Raw genomic sequence first — 18,186 nt, forward strand, 5'->3', positions numbered from 1 at the left:
GGAGGAACAGTATATCTGTGGCAACTTTGTTTTTCCTTATTCCATTTTATGAAGACTGAGTTCTAAATGGCAGCCACCTTAGGAGCTTCATAAGTGGAGCTATTTTTGGTCATTACTATGAAAGGACCTCTTTTCTAAGAAGCCATGAAGAAAAGTTGCAATCAGTCACAAAAGTTTTGGATTGCCTGTAGATTTATTTATGATAGGAAATTACTGAGTTAATTTTCTGTTTATTTCCTAAAATGGATTTTTCTTTGATAAATAAAATACTCTTATTCATTAAGATCAGCTTCTTGTTCTGATTTTCTTGGAGTACATAACTGTGAATTTTGGGTAGATTGATTTTACTTTTTTCAGTTTCCTCTGTAAAATGAGGATTTTGAACTGTATAGTCAAATGTACTCTTATTCATTGTTGAAGTAAGAAATCTTGGCCGGGCGTGGTGGCTCAAGCCTGTAATCCCAGCACTTTGGGAGGCCGAGACGGACGGATCACGAGGTCAGGAGATCGAGACCATCCTGGCTAACACGGTGAAACCCCGTCTCTACTAAAAAAAAAAAAAAATACAAAAAACTAGCCGGGCGAGGTGGCGGGCGCCTGTAGTCCCAGCTACTCGGGAGGCTGAGGCAGGCTGGCGTGAACTCGGGAGGCGGAGCTTGCAGTGAGCTGAGATTGCGCCACTGCACTCCAGCCCGGGCGGCAGAGCGAGACTCCGTCTCAAAAAAAAAAAAAAAAAAAAAGAAATCTTATGCAAGCAGAGTAAGTTTGTAGTTGTCCTTTGGCTAATTATGTGAGGTTAAATTATATTTATTTTCCTGCTAGTTTCATATTTAACTTTAGATGTGTAGAAGACTAAGGTGTTTATAAGTAAATTCATTTTATGTTAAAATGAAGTCACTGAAATCCATATGTTTAGTTGCAATGAGAGTTTTAAAAAAGTAATTTAAAAGAAAATGTCAGATTTAGCATATTAGCTGATAATTGCTAAAGCACTTGTTTGAGGTTTTCTGTACCTGTGCCTCTGTTTTTATGATATGCAGTGAGTGATTCACAATAGGTTTGCAATTGTTTTCCTTGTAATTAAATAAAAGCAGGTATTCTTTGTGAGAGTAACTTCAGAAAGAAATTCCTTTTTAAAAGAGCCACTTTGAATTTCCTTATTATCTTGTCTCTTGGACGTTGGCTTTTCAGGGCAGTAAAAGGAGAGCAATTGGGAAGGAAGTGGTGGATGATTTTTTTTTTCTGTTGATGAGAATAGGAAAATAAACAGGTTATTTTCTCTAAATTGATTATGAAAATCAGCTGGTTCCTATGTTGGATTAGCTTCTTCAGGGCAGACTGCTAAAATGAATGTGTTAGTTCGTTCTCACGCTGTTAATAAAGACTTACCCAAGACTGAATAATTTATAAAGGAGTTTAGTTGATTCACAGCTCCACATGGCTGGGGCGGTCTCGCAATCATAGTGGAAGGCGAATGAGGAGCAAAGACACATCTTAGGTGGCAGCAAGCAAGAGGGTGTATGTGTAGGGCAACTCCCCGTTATATAAAACCGTCAGATCTGGTGAGACTTTCTCACTGTTATGAGAACAGCATGAGAAAAACCTGCCCCTATGATTCAGTTACCCCTCACTGGGTCCCTCCCATGACGTGGGGATTATTACAATTCAAGGTGAGATTTGGGTGGGGACACAGAGCCAGACCGTATCAGCCAGTCAAGTTAAACCACGTTTGGTCATGCTATTCACAGATGTTAACCTTGAGGCATAGAGAAATTACTGCAGAGTACAGAAAAAAGAAGGGGGAAACAGTATCTATTGGAGAAAACAATTATAGTCTTTTAGACCCTTTAAAAGTGTATTTTACTTATTTTTCATCTTACCCTAATACCTCTTCAGTTTTCATTTTCTAGTGTTTTTATAGCACATATGTATTTCTGGAAAGAATGAAACAAACTGGGGAGTTTTACTTTATGAGTATTTAGAATTTATCTGAATGTTGCCATATGTTATCAGGAATGTTTTCTGCTGAAATAATTCTCAACCTTACTAATAATGTTCAAAACAGGAGTTAATTTTTCTTTCATGACAAGAAGCCCACAGACAGGGAATTCCAGGGCCAGTACAGCAGCTCAAGAAAGGTATTGAGGATGTGGGTACCATCCTTTCCTGATCTCTCATCTTTAGTATATGGCAATTAACTTCATGACCACAAGGTGGTTGTTTTACCTTTAGACATTGTATTCATGTTCCAGATAGGGAAGAGCAAAAGGTTTTCTTCTAGTGATATTTCTACTTTTTTCCCTGAATGGGATGCCTTTTACCGGAGATCTCCATATACATGGCATCAGCCAGCACTTTGTCATCGGCCCACCTAACTGCAAGAGAAGCTCTGAGATCTAGGTATCAGCTTTCCTACCTTTCTAAGAGGAAGGCAAATCAAAAGTGGGTTGTTGAGTGAGCCATCCTACAATGTTTGCCAAGTCAGAGAAACTCCATTATAAGTTTTGGTGAACTGTCTCTTTGGACCATTCAGGGGATTATCTGGTAGTGGTAAGGTGAATGTGAAAGTTTTATTAGTCCTTTCACATTGTGTTTTAAAAAACTAAACTATCTCCTCCTCTCACACATTGATCAGAGGAATTGCAAAGTCTGTATAAACCATTTAAACCTTTTGTTGGAAGGCAGAATTGAATAATCACCATACTAAAACCCATTTAAACTTGCTTTCATAATCATCTGTGAAATATAACTGGACTTGCACATTCTTTCCTCTTGGCGTTCTGAGTTTTCTCAGCCAAGTTGTTGAAAGAATAGTGTATTTTAAGCTAATTTTTATTTTGTTCATCTGTTCACCCAGTACAACCTTTCTGCTGTGAGGACAGAATTCTGGCTCTGTGACAGGCGTCTTTTTTGGAGACCCTCCTTCAAGAGCCCTGCTGCCTATAAATGATAGGTAAGCCTTGCTTTCCCAAGATATTTTTTTGCCTTTCTTCAAAAAGTGCTTATGTCATTCCTCTGATTCTGTACCTTCATGGTTATCAGAGACAGGGAAAATCCCCTTCAAATTTTTGAAACTTCTGTATTACTGATCCTTTAAAAATTTAGGTTATAATACCTTGTACTATCTGAAATTAATGGCAGCTGTTCATTTTTATTTGTTCCCCTTTAGAACATCAGAAATACTTGATGGTCCTGATTGAACCACTCATCATATAGAGAAGAATCTTTAAATCTCATGACAGTTTGGAAGTCAGCTTTGTCTTTATTCTTTTTTTAAAACTAATTTTCCCCCCATTTTGTTAAAAGACTCAGTCTTGTCTCCAGTTAGGTTAAATAACAAGATGTTGACCATTATGAGTATTTTCAACATTATTTCCTCATAATGCCATATAATGTTTTTATTATAATCACTGAAGTTTTCAAGATATTTTGAAAGAGACTTAAAATGGGGGTCAGTCCTTTACTTATTTTTGAGACAGAGTCGTATGTCTTACTCTGTTTCCCAGGCTGGAGTACAGTGGTGAGATCGTGGCTCACTGCAGCCTTGAACTCCAGGGCTCAAGTGATCCTGCCACCAGGCCTAGTGATTTTTAAATTTTTTGTAGAGAGAGGTTCTTGCTCTGTTGCCCACTGGCTTTTGATTTCTGCGGTAACCACTTTTTGATTGCTCAAGTTAGTGAATTGGGAGTATGCTTAAGTGCTGTTAGGGTTACAGAAAGTATTTTCTAAGCAAATGCTCTTTTATACTTAGCATTATAGGATTTCTAAAGAAGGAAAATCTTCATGCCTGTTGAGGAAAGCCTTTCGGTAGAAGTGGAAGTACTGCCAATTCAAGTTGACCTTGGGAATGGAGAGAAAACAACATGTGAACAAAGATAAGGAGCAGGGAAGGCAGGGTGCCTTTGACTAACTTGTGGTTAGAGTTGTGTGCCCAGAAGTAGAGCAATGAGAGGTGAAACTAGAGTAATGTAGGTTGAACCCATGCTATAGAGAACCCATGAGTCTGGGCATTGTTGTGTGACTAATATGTTTGGTGGTAGATTCATTATTCTCACTCATTCAAAATGATTGTCTTACTCTATACCTGAGCATTTTGCTAAGTGGGAGAAAAAAAAATGAGACACGTCCTCTGTCTTCCAGGAAGTACCACTCATTCAGTAAGCACTTACTATCTCCTACAAGGAAGAAACTATTCAAAGTGTGTATGCCATGTGCTTTCACATCTTGCATCTCATTTAGTCTTGACTCCATGAGAGGTGAGGTATATATCCTCATTTTTGTATTTGAGGATATAATATATAAGGAACTTTTTTAGTGCTTTCTCTTTACGGTAGTCCCCTCTTACCTGAAAGGAGTACGTTTCAGGACCCCCAGTGTATGCCTGAAACTTCGGATCATGCCAAGCCTGATTGCTGTCATTTGGAACATGTTTCTGTTCATGTTTTCCACCATCAAATTATGCCTTTTTCGTCGTAACTAAGCACTTACCCTGCACTGTAGCCGTAACTTTCGCAGTTTGAGTTTTGACAGCAGAGCCAGCACAAAGTTCTTTTCCCTTCACAATTTCACATATAGAAGATTTGTTCTTACTGTAGATCTTAGCAACCTCAACATACGATTTTTTTCTTAAGTAAAGAGCTTTCACCTTTCACTTAAAAGAACCACTTTATGGCTTCTCTTTGGCATGTTTGAATTGCGCGTTACTACTCCTGGGCTTTGGGGCCATTATTAAGTCACATAAGGGTACTTGGGCACAAGCACAACGATGCTGCAACAATTGATACCACAACCAACATGGCTGCTAGTGACTAATGGGCCAAGGTGCTGGGAGCATCTACAGAGTGGATATGTTGGACAAAGGGATGATTCACATCCCGGGCAGGAGTGAGCAGGATGACATGAGATTTCATCACACTACTCAGAACAGTATGCAATTTAAAATTTATGAGTTGTTTACTTCTGGAATTTTCCATTTAATATTTTCAGACTATGGTTGACAACAGATAATTGAAACCACATTCAGAAAGAGAAACCATAGATAAAGGGAGACTACCGTATTACTCTCTTTCTTTTTTGAGACAGTCTTGCTTTGTTGCCCAGGCTGGAGTGCAGCGGCACGATTGCTACTCACTGCAACCTCTACCTCCCAGGTTCAGGCAATTCTGGTGGCACAGTCACCCTAGAAGCTGGGTCCACAGGTGCATGCCACCACGCCTAACTAATTTTTTGTAGAGACAGGGTTTCACGATGTTGCCAGGCTGGCTCGAACTCCTAGCCTCAAGTGATGTATCCACCTTGGTCTCCCAAAGTGCTGGGATTACATACAGGGTTGAGCCATCGTGCATGGCTTAGTATTCTTTCTAAAGCTTCTTGTTTATGTACTTCTATCTTCAGAGTTCTCTCTAGAATTCCTGATTTAGATCAAAATTTGATTTTAAGCAGTAACTTTAAGAAAGTTAATGTGTATAAATCCACTTGTGTTTATCAGAACTTAAAACTAAAAGCTATTAAAAACTTGATAATTGGAGGAATTGACCTGTTGATCGCTTTATCTGGTTCCTGCCTTTTCTGTATATAGCTCCAATAATTCATAATCTAGGAATCAGCAGACTGTATAGCCTGTATGCCAAGTCCAGCCTACCGCCTGTTTTTATACAGCCCTCAAGCTCAGAATGGTTTTTCCATTTTTAAATGATTGTTTAAAAAAATGAAGAATATGCAACAAAGATTATGTGTAGCCAGGAAAGCCGAAAATATTTACTATCTGACACTTTAAAGAAAAGTCTTGGTGACAAATCTAGTCTATAAATGGGCTTTTCATTTTATGTGGTATAGCTAGATGAGTCAGCTCTGGAGCTTCAAAAATATATACAGGTGCTCAGGAATCAGGAAGTTTGGCTGTAACACCCTTGTTCTTAAAGCTTCACAATACCTTCCATAAAATAGGGATAATGAATTGCAGGCCAAGTATGGATTAATCAAATTGATGGTCTTGTGAAAGATTTAGAGGAGGTAATTGCTAAGCTGGGTTTAGAATCATGAGTGGGATTTTCCTAAGTACAGGGGAGGAATGAGAGTAATGAAGATTGGAAAGTTCATGTAAAATTAAAGTGGACATAGTTTAACTTGCCTTCTCAGCTCTCCCTGTGTTTTTTTCTGTTACCTCCAAATACTGGTTCCCATGTTTACCTTGACAGCCAAAAATTGTCCATTGTGTCCTAATACCAAGGTATGTCCTTTGAGATGCCCCCATTTTCCAGAGACCTATTCCTCCTATACCTAATAACCTTCAGGGCAGCCGAAGTGATGAACACCTGCAGGACTAAAGCACACGATACAAATTCATTAGTTGTTTTACTGTTCAGTTTTCATGATTTCTTAACTCAGCTTTAATCTAAAAAAGAGACTTTACCAAGTTCCTACCTTGATGTTGTCACAGAAGAATTTGCAGCTGGTTGCTAAAGATAAATGAAATCCTGTATAAATGACATGACATATTACTATAGATGTTTGTGGGCCAAGTCATATCTACCATCGTGTAGTGAAATAAGTGTGATATATCATGGCTAGTTAATACAGTTGTTTTTGAGTCTGTCTCACTGTGTTTATAATTTACAGTCTATATATCTGCCCTGCTTTTAAAAAAAAGAAAATTAGTTTTTTAGAGTTAGGGTCTTCTGATTTTGCCCAGGCTGGTCTCAAACCTCTGGCCTAAAGTGATCCTCCCATCTCAGCCTCCTAAAGTGTTGGGATTACAGGATTGAGCCACTGCACCCTGCTTTTTGAAACCATTTAGAAATTTTAAGTTATTAGAGGAAATTATATTTGCATAATGAATTTCTTATTCTACAAAAGGGAGCACTCAGTAATAATAGTTAAAATAGTGTTTACTATTTGCCAGGTACTACCAAAAATACTTTCATGTGTTAATGTATCTACGCCTCATAAAACCATAGGAACTACTGTTTCTTTTTGTTTTGTAAATGAGGAGACAAGGGCCCAGAGATGTACTGGGGCTGGAATTTGAAACCAGGCGGCTTGCCGCTAGAGCCTGTATTCTTTGAACTATTATATTTTTTTCTTTAGTGCTTGTGCAGTATATTTACAGTCTTTTAGAAATTTTAATAGATGACAGGTTAGTTGTCCATTTAGAAAAACTGTAGAACATTACTCCCTTACAGCAGATAGGAAATGTAGAAAGGTGGTTTTGTTATACAGAAGTAAAATTTTATGGAGATGACTTGTTATTTATTACTGTAAATGTTTATGCTTTGTCAAACTATCACTACTTGCAATTTGCAGGTTTTAAAATGATGCCATGTTGTGTATCCCATCTAAAATTTTAATGGCAGACCTTAAAAGGCTTTGGAAGTGTTTCAGTTATCTAATTCTGATTTTCTAATTTGAATGGAGATTGAGTAATTACTAATAATACTGTTGTTTCTTTTGCTCAGCCTCTTCAACCCTTTCAGGAATAACTTAGTTTCTTGTACCTACAAAGTCCAGATTTTATTACCCTTTAACTAAAAAATGATATGTAATCATGATTATTTTATTCTGTGTATTAAGTGTGCTAAAGAACTTAAGAATTTTTAGGATTCCCTTTCAGAGCCTGATACATAGTTCACGTGAACTGGGTGGACACTTAATAAACCTTAAAACTTGGTTTAAGTTGATCATAATAAATCATTGATACTTGTCCTCTAGCCCCACACAATCTAGAACATCTCTCAGAATTAGGAGTAAGTTAAAATAGCCTGTGAATGGCAGAAGTCCACGGGAGATTCATGTACTTACTTTTAGAAGCATGGCAGCCCTTTGACAGCCTAAAAATGTGTTTTTTTAGTAGCAGTTAAACTACACACTTCCCAGCTAGTGGTATATTATTGAAGTAGTGCAGGGTGATGATAGGCTTGCATAAATAGATACAGTGATGGTATATTAGCAAAAAGAAAGACAAACAGTAAAATCCAGCCAGGTGAGGTGGTATGTGCCTGTAGTCCCAACTACTCAGGAGCCTGAGGTGGGAGGATTGTTTGAGTCTAGCATGGGTAGCATAGCGAGACCATCTTTTTTTTTTTTTTTTTTTTTTTTTAAATACACTAAAATCCAATGAATAGCTTGAGGCCACTTTTGGAACAGATTGGTCTGTATACTTTTTTAAAGGACAGGTTCAACACAGGGCTTATGTCTTTAAAAACAGGTTGACTTGGCCGGGCATGGTGGCTCATGGCTGTAATCCCAGCACTTTGGGAGGCCAAGGCGAGTGGATCGCCTGAGGTCGGGAGTTCCTGACCAGCCTGGCCAACATGGAGAAACCCCGTCTCTACTAAAAATACAAAAGTAGCCGGGCATGGTGGCACATGCCTGTAATCCCAGCCACTCAAGAGGCTGAGGCAGGAGAATCACTTGAACTCGGGAGGCAGAGGTTGCGGTGAGCCGAGATCGCGCCATTGCACTCCAGCCTGGGCAACAAGAGTGAAACTGCATCTCAAAAAAAAACAGGTTGACTTAGGATAACACTCAGGAATCAAGAGTGTTAAACATTTGGAGAAACATTCTGTCAAGTGATTTCAGTAGTTTTGGTGTGTAAAGGGGAGAATTTAAGTTATCTTGGAATGTTTAATAGGATGCTTTTCCTTTGGGAATATTAATTAAACTAAGAATTAATGCTTTCTAATTTCATAGGCTCCACATGAGACAAAGTATGAACTCTGATTTTGTCTTTTTTTTTTTTATTTTTTTTATTTTTTGAGACAGTCTGTCTCCTGGAGTGCAGTGTCGCTATCTCCACTCACTGCAACCTCCACCTCCAGGATTCAAGTGATTCTCCTGCCTCAGCCTCCTGAGTAGCTGGGACTACAGATGCCCACCACCACACCCAGATAATTTTGTATTTTTAGTAGAGACAGGGTTTCACCATGTTGGCCAGCATGGTCTCAATCTCTTGATCTCATGATCAGCCCGTCTTGACCTCCCAAAGTACTGGGATTACAGGCATGACCACCACGCCCGGCCTGTCATTTTAATCTATCCATATTTATGTATTTTGTTTGTGTCTAATCACCTGTGGGTTAGTGTTTAAGAACACAAGTTCTGGAGTCACATCTATATTTGAATCTTGCCTGTTTATTAATGTGACTGTAGACAAGGTAACCACACTGAGCCTTAGTTTTCTCATATAGTCATAAGTATTTATTGAGCAACTACTGTATACCAGAGACTATTTTAGGAGTTAGAGAAACATCAGTGAACACAAGATTCTAGGCCAGGTGTGGTGGCTGACGCCTGTAATCCCAACACTTTGGGAAGCCAAGGCAGGCGGATCACCTGAGGTCAGGAGTTTAAGACCAGCCTGGCCAACATGTTGAAACCCCATCTCTACTAAAAATACAAAAATTAGCCGTGTGTAGTGGCAAGTACCTGTAATTCTAGCTACTAGGGAGGCAGAGACAGGAGAATTCGCTTGAACCCCGGAGGGCACAGGTTGCAGTGAATCAAGATCGTGCCACTGCACTCCAGCCAGGGCAACAGAGCGAGACTGTGTCTCAAAAAAAAAGAGTTGAGAGAGAGGGAACATAGAGAAGATAATATCTATATTTAGGGGTTTCCCCCCCAAGATTAAGTAGCGTAATGCATATATAGTTTATCCATAGTGCAGAATAAATATGGGCAACTCGTGTGTGTGTGTGTGTGTGTGTGTGTGTGTGATTGTGATTTGTCATGCTTAGACTTCTGTTGGGATAAAAGTTTGTTGTATATTAATCATCTCCCCAAAACAGTTTTTAATTGGTGATACCAAATATATTAATTTTCCTCTAATATTATTAAGGGGGTATAGGGGAAGTAGAGGGATGGGATGGGATAGCATTGAATCTCATCAATATATGTACTTTTGATTTCCTTTGTAACAGCCACCAAAAAAGACGGCCAAAAGAGAAAAACCTAAACAGAAAGCTACTCCTAAAAGTAAAAAATCTGTGAAAAGTGCCAATGTTAAGAAGGCAGATAGCAGCACCACCAAGAAGAATCAAAACAGTTCCAAAAAAGGTATGTTAGAAATAACATTAATCAGCAGCTTTCAAGATACAGCATGTATTAATGTGTTGTACATAGTATTTAAGTGTGTGGGGGAAACAGGTAAACTGCAGAGAACATTGTGAGGAGAAGTGATACAGGTTGAACATCCCTTATCTGAAATGCTTGGGACAGGAAGTGATTCAGATTTTGATATATATATATATATGGGGGGGGGTCTTGGAGATGGGACCCAGTCTAAACATGAAATTCATTCATGTTTCATATTCATCTTACATAGCCTGAAGGTAGATTAATATTTTAGCTAAATAAATTATTTATTGCAGTGATGCCATTACAGCTCACTGAAGCCTTGAACTGCTGGACTCAAGTGAGTCTCCTACCTTGGCCCCCCAGAGCACTTGGATTACAGGCTTGAACCGCTGCCCTTGGCCTGAAACCAAGTTTTGATTGCGACCCGTCAGTGAGGTCGGGTGTGGAATTATCTCCTGGTGGTGTCATGTTGGGGCTCTAAAAAGCTGGATTTTGGAACATTTCAGATTTTGGATTTTTTGATTAGGGATGCCCAACCTGTATACCAGTTTTTTATAGTTTTTGATATTTCAAATTGACATAAAATTTGTATGCATGTTTTATAGGTAACCTATAGAGCAGTGATTTATAATTTTTTTGATCCAACACCCCTTTGAGAATCTGTTGAAAGTTTAAAATTCATCTCAACCTTTGTTAAATATTAATTTACTATGTAAGAAAAATTATTATTATTGTATTACTTTTAGAAAGTGAGTCTGAGGATAGTTCAGATGATGAACCTTTAATTAAAAAGTTGAAGAAACCCCCTACAGATGAAGAATTAAAGGAAACAATAAAGAAATTACTGGCCAGTGCTAACTTGGAAGAAGTCACAATGAAACAGATTTGCAAAAAGGTAATTAGACAAGTGTTTAGATTATTTTGCTTTTACTAGAAAAATTCTTTCACTTATCTCTTAATTTGAAGCTAAATACTTATGTGCATTCACTTACTGAAAAAATACTTGTTGAACTACTGTATGCCAGATCTCCTTGCAGGTGCTGGGATACCACTTTAAATAAAATAGTCTAAGTTTTTGTCCTAATGGGTTTATTTTTATAAATAACATTAGAATGAGTAAAATTGGAGTGAATAAAATTAAAGTGATACATTCCAAACCACATAATGAACTTTCTTTTTCTGGTCTGGAGGTTGTTTCTATTGATGCATCCTTAGTTTATGTTAGTTTAAAGAAGCAGAATCTCATGAACCGCCTTATTCTCTTGTTAGTGTGATAAATGAGCTGTTATAGATTAGGTTCTTAACTCAGACTTCTGTAGCATTTTTCTAATATTTCTAATACTTCTTAGGAAATAAAGTGGCCTAGTCTTGAATATGATTCCATAGGGATTCTATGGAAATTTTAGAAACTTGTCTGTTGTGGTAAAATAAAATTACAATTTGGAATGGACCGAAAGTGAAATAGTCTATGCTTTTTTAAAGGACATTGATTATTATTTTGTTTATTCATTCACCATTCATTGATTCTCTACTACATTTCAGGCACTGGACTAAATGTTACAGCTAGAAGCTGGATGTGGTGTCTCACGCCTGTAATCCCAGCACTTTGATAGGCTGAGGCAGGAGGACTGCTTGAGGCCAGGAGTTCAAGACCAGCCTGGGCAGCATAGTGAGATTCCCATCTCTACCAAAAAAAAATTTTTTTTAATGTTACAGGTGGAACCAGAGAAGCCATTACTTGGCTTTTAAGAGGAGCTTACAGTCTAGTGGGATAGAAAGAGATAAGTATTTTAGTAATTAAAATATTGTAAGTGAGGGCCATGTTAGGGGAATATGGAAGGTGCTGCAGCACCACGGAATAAGCACCCTACTTGAGGCTGGGGGAGTCTGGAAAAGCATCTTGGAAGAGCTCTTAACTGAATTTCCTAGTGGACCATCACCCATTCCATACAGTTGAGGAACAGTAACACATTAACCAAAATGATAATTGCAAGGAATAGTATTAGTTCAACATGTCTCAAGACTAGGATTAGAAAGAAGTCCTCACAGAAGTTAGGAGAAAATACTAGAGTTTTGCAGATCTTAAAATATGCCATGTTACAGTTTCAGTTTCTTCCTGAAATAAATGACGAATTGAGAGGCTGTGTAGATTATTGAGAGAGATTTAGCAGGGGCATAACACATATTTTTGTTTTTTAAAAATTATCCTGGAAACATTAAGAACAATGGAATGGCAAAGGATGAGATGAGAGAAGCAGGACGCCCAGTTATGTCGTCATTAAAATAACAGTGTGAAGTGAGGAGGAAGTCAAAGAGAAACTAGTTCTGTCCATTTTAGAAGGATTTTTGTGAATACCTTCATGTAATTTTTTTAAAGGGATTATTAACATGGGGAGGTCAGGTGAGAAGGACCTGACCTTTTTTGGAGTCTGCAATTAGGAGACGATGACCTGGGGTGGTAAAAGCAAGAGTTAATGAATAGTGAGGAAAATGAACAAAGTAAATCTTCTGTTTCCAGCAGCTGTCTTTGGAAGGAAAATAGGTAAATGGGGGTAGACGACAAAGTATTTTTAATGGGCAGTAGGGGTGGAGGGGAGAAAGCATTTTGGTGGGAAAGGAGAAGTTACAGGAGAGTTGAAGGGTGGTCCTGTGGAGGCAAAGAAAATTAAGTACCATTGATGAATCCAGATAAAACTGGAGGGGAAAGAGCTGTCAGAAAATTGAAGGAATTCATAATAACGGCTTTTTTGGCTGTGACAGGAGTGTGAGACACTTAAATAAGGAGGTGAAACTGCCATTGGTGGGAATGAAAGGAGAGCCTGACGACTAGGAGGTTTTGGGGGAGGAGCCTTTGGAGATGAATACCATGAACTGAAAATGGGACCCGCCTCTTCAAAGCTGCTTTCCCACAGCCATCTGTAGTCTAGGCTTAACCATAGAAGAATGAGTAGTTAGACCAATTCAGGATTGGGGTTTTGCAGGGAAAGAACAAGGGACAAACAATTTTTTTTTAATTTTTCTTATTATTATACTTTAAGTTCTAGGGTACATGTGCACAACGTGCATGTTTGTTACATATGTATACATGTGCCGTGTTGGTGTGCTGCACCTATCAACTCGTCATTTACATTAGGTATATCTCCTAATGCTATCCCTACCCCATCCCCCGACCCCATGACAGACCATGGTGTGTGATGTTCCCCTTCCTGTGTCCAGGTGTTCTCATTGATCAATTCCCACCTATGAGTGAGAACATGTGGTGTTTGGTTTTCTGTCCTTGTGATAGTTTGCTCAGAATGATGGTTTCCAGCTTCATCCATGTCCCTACAAAGGACATGAACTCATCCTTTTTTATGGCTGCATAGTATTCATGGAATATGTGCCACATTTTCTTAATCCAGTCTATCATTGATGGACATTTGGGTTGGTTCCAAGTCTTTGCTATTGTGAATAGTGCCGCAGTAAACATATGTGTACATATGTCTTTATAGTAGCATGATTTATAATCCTTTGGGTATATACCCAGTCATGGGATGGCTGGGTCAAATAGTACTTCTAGTTCTAGATCCTTGAGGAATCGCCACACTGTCTTCCACAATGGTTGAATAGTTTCCAGTCCCACCAACAGTGTAAAAGCATTCCTATTTCTCCACATCCTCTTCAGCACCTGTTGTTTCCTGACTTTTTAATGATCGCCATTCTAACTGGTGTGAGATGGTATCTCACTGTGGTTTTGATTTGCATTTCTCTGATGGCCAGTGATGATGAGCATTTTTTCATGTGTCTGTTGGCTGCATAAATGTCGTCTTTTGAGAAGTGTCTGTTCATATCCTTTGCCCACTTTTTGATCAAGATGTTTGATTTTTTTCTTTGTAAATTTAAGTTCTTCGTAGATTCTGGCTGTTAGCCCTTTGTCACATGGGTGGATTGTAAAAATTTTCTCCCATTCTGTAGGTTGCCTGTTTACTCTGATGGTAGTTTCTTTTGCTGTTTAATTAGATCCCATTTGTCAGTTTTGGCTTTTTGCAAAAATTTTCTCCCATTCTGTAGGTTGCCTGTTCACTCTGATGATGGTAGTTTCTTTTGCTGTGCAGAAGCTCTTTAGTTTAATTAGATCCCATTTGTCAATTTTGGCTTTTATTTTCATTGCTTTTGGTGTTTCAGATGAGAAGTCCTTGCCCATGCCTATGTCCTGAATGTTACTGTCTAGGTTTTCTTCTAGGGTTTTTATGATTTTAGGTCTAACATTTAAGTCTTTAATCCATCTCGAATTAATTTGTGTATAAGGTGTAAGGAAGGGATCCAGTTTCAGCTTTCTACATATGGCTAGCCAGTTTTCCCAGCACCATTTATTAAATAGGGAATCCTTCCCCCATTTCTTGTTTTTGTCAGATTTGTTAAAGATCAAATGGTTGTACATGTGTGGTATTATTTCTGAGGACTCTGTTCTGTTCCATTGGTCTATATCTTTGTTTTGGTACCAGTACCATGCTGTTTTGGTTACTGTAACCTTGTAGTATAGTTTGAAGTCAGGTAGTGTGATGCCTCCAGCTTTGTTCTTTTTGCTTAGGATTGTCTTGGCAGTGCAGGCTCTTTTTTGGTTCTCTATGAACTTTAAAGTAGTTTTTTCCAATTCTATGAAGAAAGTCATTGGTAACTTGATGGGAATGGCATTGAATCTATGAATTACCTTGGGCAGTATGGCAGTTTTCATGGTGAATACCATGAAATTGATTCTTCTATCCGTGAGCATGAAATGTTCTTCCACTTGTTTGTGTCCTCTTTCATTTTGTTAAGCAGTAGTTTGTAGTTCTCCTTGAAGAGGTCCTTCACATCGCTTGTAAGTTGGATTCCTAGGCATTTTATTCTCTTTGAAGCAATTGTAAATGAGAGTTAACTCATGATTTGGCTCTCTCTTATTGGTGTATAGGAATGCTTGTGATTTTTGCACATTGATTTTGTATCCTGTGACTTTGCTGAAGTTGCTTATCAGCTTAAGGAAATTTTGGGCTGAGACGATGGCGTTTTCTAAATATACAATCATGTCATCTGCAAACAGGGACAATTTGACTTCTTCTTTTCCTAACTGAATACCCTTTATTTCTTTCTCTTGCCTGATTGCCCTGGCCAGAACTTCCAACACTGTGTTGAATAGGAGTGGTGAGAGAGGGCATCCCTGTCTTGTGCCAGTTTTCAAAGGGAATGCTTCCAGTTTTTGCCCAGTCGGTATGATATTGGCTGTGGGTTTGTCATAAATAGCTCTTATTATTTTGAGATACATTCCATCAATACCGAATTTATTGAGAGTTTTTAGCATGAAGGGCTATTGAATTTTGTCAGAGGCCTTTTCTGCATCTATTGGGATAATCATGTGATTTTTGTCTTTGGTTCTGTTTATATGATGGATTATGTCATTGATTTGAGTATGTGCAACCAGCCTTGCATCCCAGGGATGAAGCCCACTTGATCATGGTGGATAAGCTTTTTGATGTGCTGCTGGATTCGGTTTGCCAGTATTTTATAGAGGGTTTTTGCATCGATGTTTATCAGGGATATTGGTCTAAAATTCTCTTCTTTGTTATGTCTCTGCCGGGCTTTGGTATCAGGATGATGCTGGCCTCATAAAATGAGTTAGGGAGGATTCCCTCTTTTTCTATTGATTGGAATAGTTTCAGAAGGAATGGTACCAGCTCCTCTTTGTACCTCTGGTAGAATTCGGCTGTGAATTTGTCCAGTCCTGGACTTTTTTTGCTTGGTAGGCTATTACTTATTGCCTCAATTTCAGAACCTATTATTGGTCTATTCAGGGATTCAACTTCCTGGTTTAGTCTTGGGAGGGTGAATGTGTCCAGGAATTTATCCATTTCTTCTAGATTTTTTGGTTTATTGGCATAGAGGTGTTGATAGTATTCTCTGATGTTAGTTTGTATTTCTGTGGAATTTGTGGTGATATCCCCTTTATCATTTTTTAATGCGTCTCTTTGATTCTTCTCTTTTTCTTCTTTATTAGTCTTGCTAGCACTCTATCAATTTTGTTGATCTTTTCAAAAAACCAGCTTCTGGATTCATTGATTTTTTTTTTTTTTTTTGGAAAGGTTTTTTGTGTCTCTATCTCCTTCAGTTCTGCTCTTAGTTATTTCTTGCCTTCTGCTAGCTTTTGAATGTGTTTGCTCTTGCTTCTCTAGTTCTTTTAATTGTGATGTTAGGGTGTCAATTTTAGATCTTTCCTGCTTTCTCTAGTGGGCATTTAGTGCTATCAGTTTCCCTCTACACACTGCTTTAAATGTGTCCCAGAGATTCTGGTATGTTGTGTGTGTGTTCTCATTGGTTTCAAAGAACATATTTATTTCTGCCTTCATTTCGTTATGTACCCAGTAGTCATTCAGGAGCAGATTGTTCAGTTTCCATGTAGTTGAGCGGTTTCGATTGAGTTTCTTAATCCTGAGTTCTAGTTTGATTGCACTATGGTCTGAGAGACAGTTGGTTACAATTTCTGTTCTTTTACATTTCCTGAGGAGTGCTTTACTTCCAACTATGTGGTCAGTTTTGGAGTAAGTGTGATGTGGTGGCGAGAAGAATGTATATTCTGTTGATTTGGGGTGGAGAGTTCTGTAGATGTCTACTAAGTCCACTTGGTGCAGAGCTGAGTTCAATTCCTGGATATCCTTGTTAGCTTTCTGTCTCGTGGATCTGTCTAATGTTGACAGTGGGGTGTTAAAATCTCCCATTATTACTGTGTGGGAGTCTAAGTCTCTTTGTAGGTTTCTAAGGACTTGCTTTATGAATCTAGTTGCTCCTGTTTTGGGTGTATATATATTTAGGATAGTTAGCTCTTCTTGTTGAATTGATCCCTTCACCATTATGTAATGGCCTTCTTTGTCTCTTTTGATCTTTGTTCATTTAAAGTCTGTTTTATAAAAGGCTAGGCTTGCAACCCCTGCTTTTTTTTGTTTTCCATTTGCTTGGTAGATCTTCCTCCATCCTTTTATTTTGAGCCTATGTGTGTCTCTGCGCATGAGATGGGTCTTCTGAATACAGCACACTGGTGGGTCTTGATTTGCCAGCCTGCGTCTTTTAATTGGAGCATTTAGCCCATTTACATTTAAGGTTAATATTGTTATCTGTGAAATTGATCCTGTCATTAAGATGTTAGCTGGTTATTTTGCTCGTTAGTTGATGCAGTTTCTTCCTAGCATGGATGGTCTTTACAGTTTGGCATATTTTTGCAGTGGCTGGTACCGTTGTTCCTTTCCATGTTTAGTGCTGCCTTCGGGAGCTCTTGTAAGGCAGGCCTGGTGGTGACAAAATCTCTCAGCATTTGCTTGTCTGTGAAGGATTTTATTTCTCCTTCACTTACGAAGCTTAGTTTGACTGGATATGAAATTCTGGGTTAGAAATTCTTTTCTTTAAGAATGGTGAATATTGGCCCCCACTCTCTTCTGGCTTGTAGAGTTTCTGCTGAGAAATCCGCTGTTAGTCTGATGGGCTTCCCTTTGTGGATAACCTGACCTTTCTCTCTGGCTGCGCTTAACATTTTTTCCTTCATTTCAACTTTGGTGAATCTGACAATTATGTGTCTTGGAGTTGCTGTTCTCGAGGAGTATCTTTGTAGTGTTCTCTGTATTTCCTGAATTTTTGAATGTTGGCCTGCCTTGCTAGGTTGGGGAAGTTCATAATATCCTGAAGAGTGTTTTCCAACTTGGTTCCATTCTCCCCGTCACTTTCAGGTACACCAATCAGATGTAAATTTGGTCTTTTCACATAGTTCTATATTTCTTGGAGGCTTTGTTAGTTTCGTTTTACTCTTTTTTTCTCTAAATTTCTCTTCTCGCTTCATTTCATTCATTTGATCTTCCATCACTGATACCCTTTCTTCCAGTTGGTCAAATCAGCTACTGAAGCTTGTGCACACATCCCGTAGTTCTTGTGCCATGGTTTCAGCTCCATCAGGTCATTTAAGGACTTCTCTACACTAGTATTCTAGTTAGCCATTTGTCTAATCTTTTTTCAAGGTGTTTAGCTTCTTTGTGATGGGTTCGAACTTCCTCCTTTAGCTCGGAGAAGTTTGATCATCTGAAACCTTCTTCTCTCAACTCATCAAAGTCATTCTCCATC

At 38.5% G+C, this 18,186-nt stretch overlaps 1 protein-coding gene across 1 annotated transcript in view; it reads left to right on the forward strand.

Annotated features, from left to right (window-relative positions):
* DEK (DEK proto-oncogene) overlaps window positions 1–18,186 on the forward strand; it is a 40,492-nt gene that overhangs the window by 17,970 nt on the left and 4,336 nt on the right. The window contains exons 8-9 of the mRNA XM_030928673.1: window positions 9,915–10,050; window positions 10,818–10,966. Coding sequence (XP_030784533.1) covers window positions 9,915–10,050; window positions 10,818–10,966 — 285 coding nt within the window. The remainder of the gene's footprint in view (window positions 1–9,914; window positions 10,051–10,817; window positions 10,967–18,186) is intronic.

The sequence above is a fragment of the Rhinopithecus roxellana genome, chromosome 4 (assembly GCF_007565055.1).
Source record: "Rhinopithecus roxellana isolate Shanxi Qingling chromosome 4, ASM756505v1, whole genome shotgun sequence".
NCBI classification, from domain to species: domain Eukaryota; kingdom Metazoa; phylum Chordata; class Mammalia; order Primates; family Cercopithecidae; genus Rhinopithecus; species Rhinopithecus roxellana.